This window comes from Branchiostoma lanceolatum, chromosome 19 (assembly GCF_035083965.1).
Source record: "Branchiostoma lanceolatum isolate klBraLanc5 chromosome 19, klBraLanc5.hap2, whole genome shotgun sequence".
NCBI lineage: Eukaryota > Metazoa > Chordata > Leptocardii > Amphioxiformes > Branchiostomatidae > Branchiostoma > Branchiostoma lanceolatum.
In genome coordinates, this window is record NC_089740.1 from 5961719 (window position 1) to 5974159 (window position 12441).

The 12441-nt window shown below is 43.2% G+C and overlaps 2 protein-coding genes across 3 annotated transcripts; both read right to left on the minus strand.

Moving 5' to 3' along the window:
- Positions 1-2947: 2947 nt before the first annotated feature.
- Positions 2948-4735, minus strand: LOC136425556 (uncharacterized). Its single transcript, XM_066414473.1, has 2 exons — positions 4416-4735; positions 2948-3954 (listed from the first exon to the last, which is right to left on the minus strand). Exons 1-2 carry the CDS (start codon positions 4692-4694, stop codon positions 3055-3057), a joined length of 1179 nt encoding a protein of 392 aa, XP_066270570.1. The 5' UTR covers positions 4695-4735; the 3' UTR covers positions 2948-3054.
- A 2751-nt stretch (positions 4736-7486) lies between these two features.
- Positions 7487-12188, minus strand: LOC136425455 (protein unc-93 homolog A-like). Of its 2 annotated transcripts, none has more exons than XM_066414312.1 (4): positions 12131-12188; positions 9032-9996; positions 8347-8614; positions 7487-7934 (listed from the first exon to the last, which is right to left on the minus strand). In XM_066414312.1, exons 2-4 carry the CDS (start codon positions 9980-9982, stop codon positions 7711-7713), a joined length of 1443 nt encoding a protein of 480 aa, XP_066270409.1. In that variant the 5' UTR covers positions 9983-9996; positions 12131-12188; the 3' UTR covers positions 7487-7710. The 2 variants fall into 2 exon arrangements, with proteins under 2 accessions (XP_066270409.1, XP_066270410.1); XM_066414313.1 differs by having other exon boundaries at positions 7786-7934; positions 8343-8614.
- Between the last annotated feature and the right edge of the window lie 253 nt (positions 12189-12441).

Below are 12441 nucleotides of genomic sequence, written 5' to 3' on the forward strand. Positions count from 1 at the left end.
TCCCAAGCGAAGGTGATGATCAGCGGTGATTAACAGATAACTGCCCGCCTTTGTGTATTCTCCTCTCGGCCTGGGGTGACGACAGAGTTTGTATAGGGGGGCGGGTACAAAGTCGGGCCGCCTTTCTGACAGGATTAGCCGGGCGACAAGGTGCGGAAAACCTCAGACACACGCCAGAAAGTTTAATTTAGACCCGTGAAATCTGCAAAAGACAATCCGATTTGGGAAAATTAACACGATGAGACGGATATGATATAAACATAAGCAAACTGTGGGAAAAAACCGAAACAGAAATTATGCAAATACGAAATAGAAAGCATCTAACCGACGAAGCTAGCTTCTACTGCATACCACTCGAACTATAGCGGAGTGAAAAATACAAAAATTTGGCCAAAGTGCGTCGAATATTTTATCAGAGGATACACTATATCAAATAGCAGTGTGCATTCTGCATGTAAAGACAATGCTATGTCCGTCCATGTCCTCTGGTATAAAAGCCCCCCCCCCTAGTATTTTGGCAAGATAAACATTTGTGCAAGTTTGTACCATTTTCTTTTCAGTCCGTAGACTACGCTTTGTAGAAACTTTAACACACATACATATTTGCTTCAGTCGCTAAATTCTACATTCGTCATACCTTCAGTAAGGAGTATACCTACAAAATACAACCTTTGAATTTCGTTTGGTTTCTAAACATTGAAAAAAAAAACTCACATTCTTCGCACCAGCTTTTATTGTCAGTGTTTTTCTACAAGTAAAACTAACAACAGACTTTATTATTTTCTTTCGCTCTGTAGTGTGAACAACTGTAAAACAACAACTGTGTCTCGGAGTTAACCCCGTTTTTAGATAACTGTGTTTTTGTTTTATTCTGCTTGATTGAGACATATAAACAGTTAGAGTGTGGAAACTGCCAAGTGAGAGTTGTTCATATAATAACTTCACCCACACAGCTACAGGGACACCTAGATCTTCTTTCTTTATAAAGACTCTCGTAGCCAATTTCAAGCTCGAACTGTGAATTATTCCAAGGATATAAACCTATATGGGCAATACTACCGGCCTTCCTACGGGGGTATGGATCGTAGAATTCGGCAAAAAAAGTTCAATAATTAGCCATGAAAGTCAGTCCACGGGAAGGTTAACATTTCCCCCTACGCCTGTAAATGATAAGCTATGGTGGCCAAACGTTCCTGGCAAATATTCTGTCTATAGCCGGAGCAGTTTGTCTGGTAGAGTCTAACCTATACCCGTAGTCTGGTTTCTAGACTTGTTCAGTAGCTTATGACTCTCCAGTAGACTATAGCACCTACTACAAAGCCGAACAAGACTGGATGCCAAGCAGAGGTTACGGGAGGCGATGGTTACGGGAGGCGATGTTAACCCCCCCCCCCCCCCCCCCCCCCGGCCACTACTACCCCAGCCAGCCGACCAAATCCTCTGCTTGGAGAATATGATGCCAGGCTATAATACAAAACTTTTTCTAGTCACGATACGATTTGATGTTTTGTCCCACCTTTTCAGAACGTAAACGCGTTTTCTTTTACCTGAGCACAGGTGGAGTGTTTACAGTCGCAACTAGCTAGGGGTCGTGTTATTTTAACGATTCTGCGTTGCTTGTTTTCACGTATCGTCTTTGTCAACTGATGAAGTATAATCTATTACCAGCCCGCGATTGGTTGGTAGGGTGTGTATGAGTGGTTATTGTTGCGCGGTGATTTTTTTGCAATGTTTGGTACATCGCGATCGCAAAGAGATGGTCTTCTTACTCTCATTCTCAAAGCAGAGGTTGGGTTTCGGCTTGTTTTTTTCCGGGCTTTCTACTCTGTCACGGTTTTTTTATTGGGTTTGGTGACATAAGAAACTTTGACGAAGTAAAAAGCCCGGAAAAAACGCATAAAATGCCAAACCAAACCTCTGCTTGCCTTTTAGCTATAACTAGTTTTCAAGTTATTCTACAACTGTCTGACTTTTCATTCTGTGCGTGACCAACATTTTCAACAGCTCTTTTGCGTCACTCACAATCACACCTCTTTTAACCTCCTTTATACAACTGTTTTATAGTGGTCAAGCCCCCCCTCCAAAATCTTTACGGGTCCGTTTCTTAGAGGGGTGTCCCTACTCAAACTTTCCCGTCTTGGCTAACTCCAATAGAATTCCCGCTATATATAACTTATAGTGTAACAAATATAGTACAGGCAACATGTTTCAACTTGTAAAAATAAATTTATTTGTGATCTGTCATTTCTTCATCGGCAGAACAGATACTGCAATCCATATACGATATAGAGCATAACAAACATAATAATTGGATTTCAAACCACGTAATACATACTCTGGACGTTATTGCCAACGAATAATGGCGTACAATGAAAGAAATATTTCTGTACATGTGAAAATTATAACAAACATAAACAACGTAGTTAAGATCAGAACAAATGTAATAGCTAGAAACTTTGGAAAGATATAAGATATAAAAGATGAAAGTTTTTGTTCAAGCGTCTTTGAAGATGTACAAAAGATGGTGTTGTTTTAACGGCCAATCAAAGGATGTGTAACATTTGCATAACAACAGTATGTAACGCCCTCGGTGTTAGGAGGAAGATTAGCGAGAATGCGCAAGACAAGTGTCGTCTGGTACCAGTCTCCTATTCTGTAGTGTGAAGAAAATGTTGGTTGCCATGGTTTTTTCTTTGACTGAAATGGCGCAAATTTTGCCACATTTCTCCCTCAGACAAAGGTTGATAGTTATTGTACACGTAGTTTGAAAATTATAGGCGGCGTGATCAAAGACAAAAATGCTTTTACGTTGGCCCTTATCTTTGACAATATTCGTTCTTGCTTTGTAATATAATGTGTTTAGGAAGAAAGAAATTGATTTTGACGTAAGAAGGATAAACTTATATTTCGAGAATCTCGGCGAATCTAAACAAAAGCTTTCACATGAAAGCTATAACATACAATTAACATTCACAAAGTAATACATAATGTCAGCAAATAGAACCGTAAAAATATACAATTTCGATATAGAATTGTCTCTGTTTTTGGTAATACCTAGTGGATCATTTTGATGTGCAGTTCGTCGTCGTAGAAGCTCGGCGAGGTGACTGGTATGTTGTAGGGGGACAGGGGCTGGTGGTAGACCGGCGAGACTTTGGGCGGCGTACGGTCCATTCCTCGTGAGTCGAACATGGAGAGAGGAACGGTTGCTAGCGGACTGTCTGGTGAAAAGTAGTCTGGAAGGGACGGCAGCTCGCCACGAATGTCCGGGATCGAGTCTATGTAGCTCGGGAAGAAGTCGAAGTAGTCGCTACGGGGGAAAGACGCGGAGGTGTCGGGAGAGGTGGTGGGTTGCACCGCCGGCATGTCGTCTGGGAGGAACGGTGTGGAGCATTCCGTACACTTGCACAGCGGCATGTGTGTTAGACGAGTGTTCGGGAGATCTGCTCTGTAGATGGGAGAGTTCTTAGGGTTTGGTACCGTGAACGGTTCGTTGGTTTCCCCGGTGTCCCCGTCGGGCGCTCGCGTGTGGATGGCCGGCGGACGCGTGTCCGACCCAGCGCCGAGCCCGGGTGTCCCCTCCCCCGCTCTCGGGGCGAGCTGTCCTAATTTCCCGGCGGCAGCTCTGAACGTCGACGCCAGCTCCGACAAATCGATGAACTCCATACTCGACTCGGAAGCGGAACTCTCAATGGGACTTCCGCCGATCTGCCACCCGACTTCCGACTCTTTGTCCTCCTCGTCCCCCGTGCCCCAGAGGCTGAGCTCCTCGGGCGACATCACCATCTCCCCCGAGGCCGGTTCGCCGGGGTCCCGCTCCAACTCCTCCTGTAGGTACTGGATGTAGCGAACGGCGAATTGAAGGATGAGTTTCTTCGGCATGCGTTTCTCCTGGCTCAACTGAAGTCTTTCCGGTAACTTGTCTTGGAGTTGAGCGAAGGCTTGGTTGAAAACCTAGAAAAAAGTCAATAAAACCGTTTTAGGATAAAAACTTGCAAACATACACAAAATGAACAATTTGTAAAACTTATAAACATACGAAACAAAATAGCAATTTGTGTGATCATGTTATTAGATCCTCGAAAGGAGTCTTACATAGAATTATCCTTCATAACAGCAGCCCCAAAAAATTCGGTCATAGGAATAGAAAAAGAAAGTAACGTATTGATGCGCGAAGTTGTCAAAAACAAGCAGAAACCACCGTCTTTGTAAACATAAGGCAATGATGATCACATTTCCATGTTGTTCTTGTCATCAACTTTGGAACGAAGAAACTGTTCACTTGTATTTCAATCAAAAGCTTTTAGTAGAATTGTAAGATAAACGATTAACCCGAAGAAAGACGGTCTTCTTCATTCAACAAATACTCCCAATAAGTACACCACTAAAGAAGAAAATGTTCTTAGTTTTCTTACCACAAGTCTTTCTCTCTCCTTGACTGCAGCGTTCGGCCTGGGCCTGTACTTGTACGGATACTTCTTCTTCGGTTTCGGCACTTTCTGCTCGTCTTCCTCAGACTGCTTCTTGGTCTTCTTCTCGGCGCAGTCTTTCTTGTTCTTCTTCGGCGTCTTCTTCGCCTTCCGCCGACGCTTCTTGGGCGGCTCGACGGTCTTGTCCTCAGGGATGACAACGGGAATGTCGTCGGAGTCAAACTCCGAGCGTTTCGCTCTTCTTTCTCGCAGTTCGACCGGCATGACTACTCTTGTGGATGTACGCTCCAGAAATGAACAGCTTCGGAGATGCGCGGATGGTTTTTATGGTCTTGACACCGCGGGTGGTGCGGTCGATTTGCTGTCTAGAGATGTCGGTGTGCTCTTTGTTGTACGGTTCCCGACCGAGGCGTTGACAATACAAGAGGATTCTATCGGCCGTAATTCCCAGTTGTTTGTCTTGAGGCATCGGGACCGACACGCGACAAATTGTACCCTGGTGACAAGTGGACGCCGAGGCCTCTGATTGGTCCACACACCGACCCGACGACGAGCTCTCATCGACTCGTTCTTTTTGAGAACTCGTCGGGAAAAGTCACGATTTTTGCAGAAGGGGAGGTGACAACGTGGGAAACATATCTCATCGTGGGAACCAAAATTTTCCTCTCTTTAAAAAAGAAGATATGGAAAATAGAAAGAAAATGAAGTTCTTTTTTGCGTGTAATCCTTTGTTGTATTGTTATAGTATCAATCATGTTTTAGTTCAACAGCAATCTCCCGTTGTTTATTTTATGGCGGATATTTGTTGGTTTACAACCGCGATCCTTTTGAGGATAGATTAGGTCAAATCCACGGGGATTCCAACCAATAGGAAGTGGTTGATAGAGTCGCTTTATCTTTTTTTGTCCTGATACAAAATTAGCTGTATGTGATACGGAAACCTTTGAAGTTTTAGCTGTATAAACCAGTATGAAATCAAAATAAGAAAACGATATTAGTCTCTGTATGAACTTTCATGACTGGAAAAACTCAGTGACGAAAAATATTCAAAAAATGGTTACTATGATCAGGGCTATGATATGTAGGTCAAGTTTTTCTTTACATGAATGACAGCATATGTCAATTCTATACTTTCATAGTCTTAACCATACTCCGTGGGTTGTTGGAAAAATATTAGAAATTAGCAAAATATACTGAATGATATGCCGGCCACAGTATTAAAAGGAGTTCTTTATTGGCTATCAAAATTTCTACTATTTCACAAAACTGAATAGCATCTTCGTTTATTTCTAGAACTTCTATGTCAATTCTATGTGGTGGTGGATATGGAGGTAGGGATGGCAACCCATGTCTAGTGTATTCTACTAGTTCTAAACCCTTGTTTTATCCTCTTTGTTTGTTTAAACAAAGGAAACAAATCATTTTGCAATCGTTACAGATTATTGCTCCAACTCTTATTACAACATTTTTCGCTGTCTCCACTTGAAAGTTTTACAATCTTATTCCGGCCAGATTTTTTTTTCTGTCGCATCGATTGAACTTTGGAGGTGACATGCGGCCATCTACACAATAAGGATTATTACGCTCCAAGCAGAGGAGGGGTTCCGGTTGGTTCTTGGCGTGTATTTAGGTGTTTTGTCGGGCTTTCTACTTTGTCATTTATTATTTGTCTCTAGGTTTTGTAGAGAAAAAATAGCCAAAGTAGAAAGCCCGACAAAAACGCCTAAAAACACGTCAAAAACCAGCCAGAACCCCTCCTCTGCTTGGAGAGTGTTTAAAGGATTATGTGACTCCACAGAAAGAGGTGACGATTTTCAAGCCTCTGCGGTTAGACGTCCTTCGCACGTTTTACTTCCTTTTTTGTCTGGTACTCTACCTAGCTTCAAAAGTATCTCCAAGCAGAGGTTCGGTTCCGGCTGGTTTTTGATAAAAGAATACGGGACAAAATAGAAAGCCTAGTCTTGATGCCAGACCCTCTATCTCTAACTTAGGAGTCAGTGGAGACATTTGATCTCCAAGGCAACCTCAGTTTAATCATACACCTTAGTTTGGACAAGTTTTACACAGATTTTTCGATTCGAACGGAAACTCTCAGACTGGTACATGGTAGAGACACCGCCAATGAAGGAAAATGGAACGATATGCCCGTAATATCTCCTGTTGTTGTTGTCATTGTCTTTAATGTATTATTTTCTTTTGTGGTAGACGTGGCTTATTTTCGTGTCTTCCATTCACAATTATCATTTCTTTAGAGTGGGGATTTTATAGCGTGAGTGAAAAATTATGAGTTTCTTACAAGTGCCATATCGACAAAAGCCGCTAGGGGCGCAAGAAGAAGCTCATCCGTCAAGTCCAACATTTTCTCAAAAGCAGATATGCAAATGCACCACTCCTTGATAACATAATAACGTCTATAAAAATATTGAGAGAGAGAATGCAAAATACAGCTATAGTGAACACGTATATCTGTATCTTCAATATACCTCCTTTCATGATATTCCATGTACTATTTTTGGTATATATATATATATGCAATAAAGCGGCCAGACGTCACTTTGAGGGAGAAAAGAGGCTAAAGAGAAAAGGAACTGTATGCCCATCTTTGCATCTATGTATAGTTTATTATTTGTCTAGGGCTCAAAAGATAGATGTCTATAGATGTCTGCAGGAACTTTATGATACACCAGTAAACCGTCCATATCTTACTCTCCAAGCAGAGGTTGGTGGAGAAGATTGTAACCTCTTCAGTATCGCACAGTTTTCTGTCGGCACTCTGAAGTACTCTGTCTAACAGGGCGAACAAGTTGACAGATTGCCAAACAGAAGGCTTGCGAACGGAGCAGTAGCTTAATGATGTGACGTTCCCACACTCGTCACCTAGCGTCGATAGGCGGCATCGCAACTTTCCCCTGAACTCACCCTATACGTTAAAGGCCCACTATGTAAGATTAGGATAATACATAAAGTAGATTTTCCAACCATTTCTTTACATACTAAGTAAATCAAATCAACCCTATAGCAGTAACCAATATTCAGGGAGAGAAGTTGCAACATCATTGCACCATACAAACATGTTTAAAAACTGTGATCTTCCCACCAAAACATACCACAGAAAACATACCAACATATATACATCACTGCTTGTGTCTATGACTGCCCATTGGGGTGCCTGTTGATAGTTTGACCATAGTTTCTGTAAAACTGTGTAACTCACAAATAAGAAGGTTTTGTTCTCGTGAATATTCTTAATTTTGGGGCCCAAGTGTTACATGGTGTATGTTTAAAATGTATTAGTTTCTGGGTTGTTCTTGTAGCGAGTTTTGCACTCCATCGCTCCGTACCCCACCGTGCCAAGCGCCAGCACAGCCATGTAGATGTACAGTTTGACGTCCATGCACAGAGCTGAGCTGTAGGCAAACACCAGCATGCTCCCGATACTTCCCGCCATTTCGGCGTTGGCAAAGACGGCCTCTTGGTTGCTAGGATACATGACGCCAAGTACGGCTGAAAGTAAGGAAAAGGGATTTAAGTATTTACATAAAGTGTTTGTAGGTGTTTGTGTGTGTGTGTGTGTGTGTGTGTGTGTGTGTGTCTGCGCACGTGTGTGCGTGTGTGTGCCTGTGTGTGTTTGTGTGCATGTGTGTGTACATGTGTGTGTGCATGTGTGTTTGTATGTGTGTGTGCATGTGCGTGTGTGTACAGTGTGTACTGTACGTGTTTTGTGGGTGTCTGTGTTTCTGTGAGTGTGCATGTGTGTGTTTTTGTGTTCGTGTGTGTGTGTGTGTGTGTGTGTGTGTGTGTGTGTGTGTGTAAAATATGCACCTTTGAAAGTATGCTCAAAAGGTCACCAGTCATAACAATATTGGATTCTGCAGTATAAACCAAAAAAGCAATTAACTAGACAGGAAATACCTACTGAGCAACTGGATGCGCCAAACCGCCCTGACCACCGCCCATCCTCCAGACACAGACAGGATCGTGGCAAGGGAGTCCTCATCCGGTTGCCATAGCAACATGTAAATGAGGAGAACAGCATTGGCAGCCGCAGCGACGAGGATGAGGATCCTGGCGCCCTCGTACTTACTCAGATGTCCGAACAGTGGGGAGACGACACTGCTGGCGGCGCAGTAGCACATCATGACGTAACCCACCATCTGGACACCCAGGGCACAGCCGACGTACGACTGAAACAATGACGTCACAAGTTGATAAGCACTTTCACACTTTCGAGTACGCATGCCCGGCAACAGGCCATGTGGGTCGTATGTCAAATGTGAAGGCCCTCGAGACAGAAACAAAACACGCCTGGACATTGTATGCAAATCTTCGAGACGAGAAATGTTTACAAACCAGGGGCCTTCACCATTGACATATTTCCTACAATTCCTGTCGCCGCGCATGCGTAGTCAGAAGTATGAAGAGCTTATTGCAAATGCATACCCGAGAGGTAATTGCAAGAACATGTAGCTCTGTGCATGTTTTTTTTTAGATCATCGCCATTCTGTTGTGAGTACTTCATACTGTACTTCTAGTAGTTCTTTGCCCTTGCGCATGCGTAGTCGGAATTGTGAACGACCTTATTGTACAAAGCATCTTCTGACCTTGGTGATCTCTCCTGTTACGATGGCCTCAGACATTCCAATGATCACCAGCATAGGCACCATGAGCACGTAGTCAACGTCCTTAAACACCCGTACCGTGCGCAGTAGAAGTTGGGACACCGGGGTTGGTTCATCAGACGACAGCTCCGAGTTTTTGACATCCTTGTCAAGACACAATCCTGCAGTCAACGCTGCTAAGATGTTGCACGCAAGGAAGACCCCGAAAAGTGTGTACACTATCTCCTGTTGCTTGTGGTCTGGAACCCCTGTTGAACTGAAGGACGTGATTGGTTTGGTGACGTCATGAGAAGTCCAGTTGGTTTCAGGGCGAATCCCACAATCCATCGCGCCGCAGAACCCCCCTCCCCTCCCAAAATGCTTATTTCCGGCAGAGAGAACCAAGGAAGAAATAAGATTCCCACTGATGCCAGATAAATCATTGAAAAAATAAAACATCCCGTTGAACATAGCAATATCACCCTCTGGGTTGTCATGTTGTAATATTTTGGCATATTCCTGAGCAGAGGTTGTCAAATAGGTGACCTGGGCCGTCCAAAGCGGACCCGAAATCAACCCGAGCAAAATGGAAGATGGTATGAGAGTGAACCAGGATGGATAGAAGTTGGCGCCTGTGTATAAAACATGTCCGAAGAGACAGACGACAACTGTCCATTTGCACGATCCGACCTTGTGGATGAAAAATGGCGCGTACAAGCACGACAACACCATGCTAGCGTACACAAAACTCAGTGACACCACGCCCAGTCCAGCCTTGCTGTTCAGTGCCGCAGTGCTCTGTAGGCTCTGGAGTGACCGGAACGCCCCGAAATTCAGCAGAAAAACAACGGATATCACGAGTAGGTTTTTCCATATCCGCTTAGTGGTCGTCCGCTGGCCCACTGTTTTTTCTTCACTCAACAACTTTGTCCTCGGTGTGGTTTTCGACTCCATGATGATGTCAGACCCTAAGCGTTATAAGATAAATGTCAGGTTAGACCAAGGAGGTTGGTTAGACTCAGGAGGAAAGGCAACCATCCCAGCATTCCTTGCAATACACCTTTAATAATACCCCCCCCCCCCCGATGGTAACTGTGCCAGCAGAAGTTCTGCTGCAGTACCACTGGTCACGTACCAGGGTGCCCAAAATCGACCTTGACTTTCGGCTTCCCAACACATACCCACATACTAAATATCATTGTAATCCATCAAGGGGTACTTGAGTTATACTGACTACAGTAGTACGGAAACACAAACACACAGACACACAGACAGACACATCCAAAACTACATCTCCATTTTTCATGGAGATAACAAGCATTAGCCTCTACCAGGCCCCGCGGATGGCTGGAAAAATAGTAGAAATTGGCCAAATAGAGTGAATAGTATTCTAAGGGAGTCGGCTACGGATAGAGGGTCCAATATGCCAACTGTAACATCTATAGCGGACTAACTTCTCTGGCATGTTATCCGTCTATTTGGCCAATTTCTACGCTTTTTCAATCGACCTGTGGGGCCTGGTAGAGGCTAAATAAGCATATAGACTTGTCATATTGCCTCTGGCAGTGCAGCAACTGGTAAAAAAAAAGCTGATCATTAAATGCTATTTTCTTGAATTGTCAAAAGACTAAGTATACGTAGTCCATGAGACTGTCTGACTTTTGAAATTTGTGTAAAAGTTGATTGATTATTACTTACTGGAAACATTGCGCCCACATTTAACCAAACTACAAAGTTTTTCTGCAAACACTATTGAATGATGATATTCTAAACTGCTTGTGCTTCAGAAAAACTAAAAGGCACCAAAAAAAACACCCATGAGAAAGTAAAAAAAAAATATATAGATTTGCTTATTATCATTACAAAAACAGTATGCAATATCATTTTTTTTACTTTCTCATGGATGTTTTTTTGGCGGTGTAAAGCAGTATCGTATCATCAATCAATCGTATTTGCAGAAAACACGGTAGTTTTGTTAAATTTTGACGCAATATTTCAACTAAATATTTGGACGGCGAGTGACTGTTTGTCCCCTTCAAGGTTATATATAACTCCAGTCCTAATGTGTACTGTTTAACCGCTTGCGATTAATCGTGATTTGGAGATACTATAGAAGTCAAAACAGGCAGAAAAGAGGGCGTGGTCAGCAGACAAATAGATAGAAAGTTACAGGACAGTGAACAAGTAGGTCATAGATGCATAAAGATACGAAATTGGCATTTTCGTATCATTTTGCATGTATGGCCTGCTTGCTCTGTATCCGACTGCGTTTCGTACATAATTTAGATTGAATATCTCTTCTGAATTTCGAACCTGTGAATAAGAAATTTAGCAGCTCCAAAAAGTAAATATGAGGGAGGGGGGGTTGAAGAGGTACGGAATCAGGTTTTGTCCCCACCCTAGCTCCAATCCAGAAATTGCCCAAACCCTCCATGGTCCCTGGTCCAAAATTGCTCGCAAACATTTTTCCATTTACAGACTAGTATCATTCTAAAAAGCCAGAAAAGTGGACGAAGTCAGCAGACAAATAGTTACAGGACAGTGAACAAGTTGGTCATAGATGCATAAAGATACGAAATTGGCATTTTCGTACCATTTTGCATGTATGGCCTACTTGCTCTGTATCCGACTGCGTTTCGTACATAACTTGAATTGCATATCTCTTCTGAATTTCCAACCTGTGGGTTGCTCCAAACCTTGCTCTAAAAAGTAAATGTGGACGGGGGGGGGGGGAGGAGGGTTGGAAGAGGTACAAAACCAGGTTTTGTCCCCACCCTAGTTCCAATCCAGAAATTGGTCAAACCCTTCATACTCCCTGGTCCAAAATTGCTCAACCCTACCCCTCCATCCAATCCAGCCCCTTCCCCCCCCCCCTCTGTCGTTTTTTTTTTTTCAACAGCCCATTTCGGGATGGGGGATTCGAAAGCAATGTCAGACAACTCAAAAAGTCAGTACTTAATTCGTCAGTACTTAACTAAGTTACGTGTATATCCAACTAGGCTTTCCAAATAGTACAAATGGTACTATGAGGACTTCTTCACGTATAGCTCACATACACCCCGCACTAAATACACTGCTATGCTGATAGAAAGCAATACATACTTATGGTGGGAAGTGCGCGAACCTTCGAACAGGTGTCAAGCCGATGCAAAAGTCCAGAATCCCATCAAAACCCTTAATTATTGTCTGTTGATGCCTAAGGGAGGCACGACCAAATATGGCTATCGTGACCAAATATGGTGTTAAAGGATCTGTCTGAATTACGGACCGGATTTTTAATCACTACGCCTGAGGTTTTGGGGTGTTACATGTATGATGGCGCCTTTTGTTGACTTGTCTTCTCGGACGACCTTCGTGACCACAGGTCTCATCACGAAAGTATGTGTAACTAGAAAGGTCAACATTTGCGAGCA

Excerpts from the sequence above, each read along its gene's own strand:
- LOC136425556 (XM_066414473.1), bottom strand. The coding sequence starts at position 4,694 with ATGCCGGTCGAACTGCGAGAAAGAAGAGCGAAACGCTCGGAGTTTGAC. Across the intron at positions 3,955-4,415 it reads AGGAGAGAGAAAGACTTGTG|GTTTTCAACCAAGCCTTCGC; the intron begins GTAAGAAAACTA and ends ACTTTTTTCTAG.
- LOC136425455 (XM_066414312.1), bottom strand. The coding sequence starts at position 9,982 with ATGGAGTCGAAAACCACACCGAGGACAAAGTTGTTGAGTGAAGAAAAA. Across the intron at positions 8,615-9,031 it reads TAACAGGAGAGATCACCAAG|TCGTACGTCGGCTGTGCCCT; the intron begins GTCAGAAGATGC and ends TCATTGTTTCAG. Across the intron at positions 7,935-8,346 it reads TTGGCGCATCCAGTTGCTCA|CCGTACTTGGCGTCATGTAT; the intron begins GTAGGTATTTCC and ends CCTTACTTTCAG.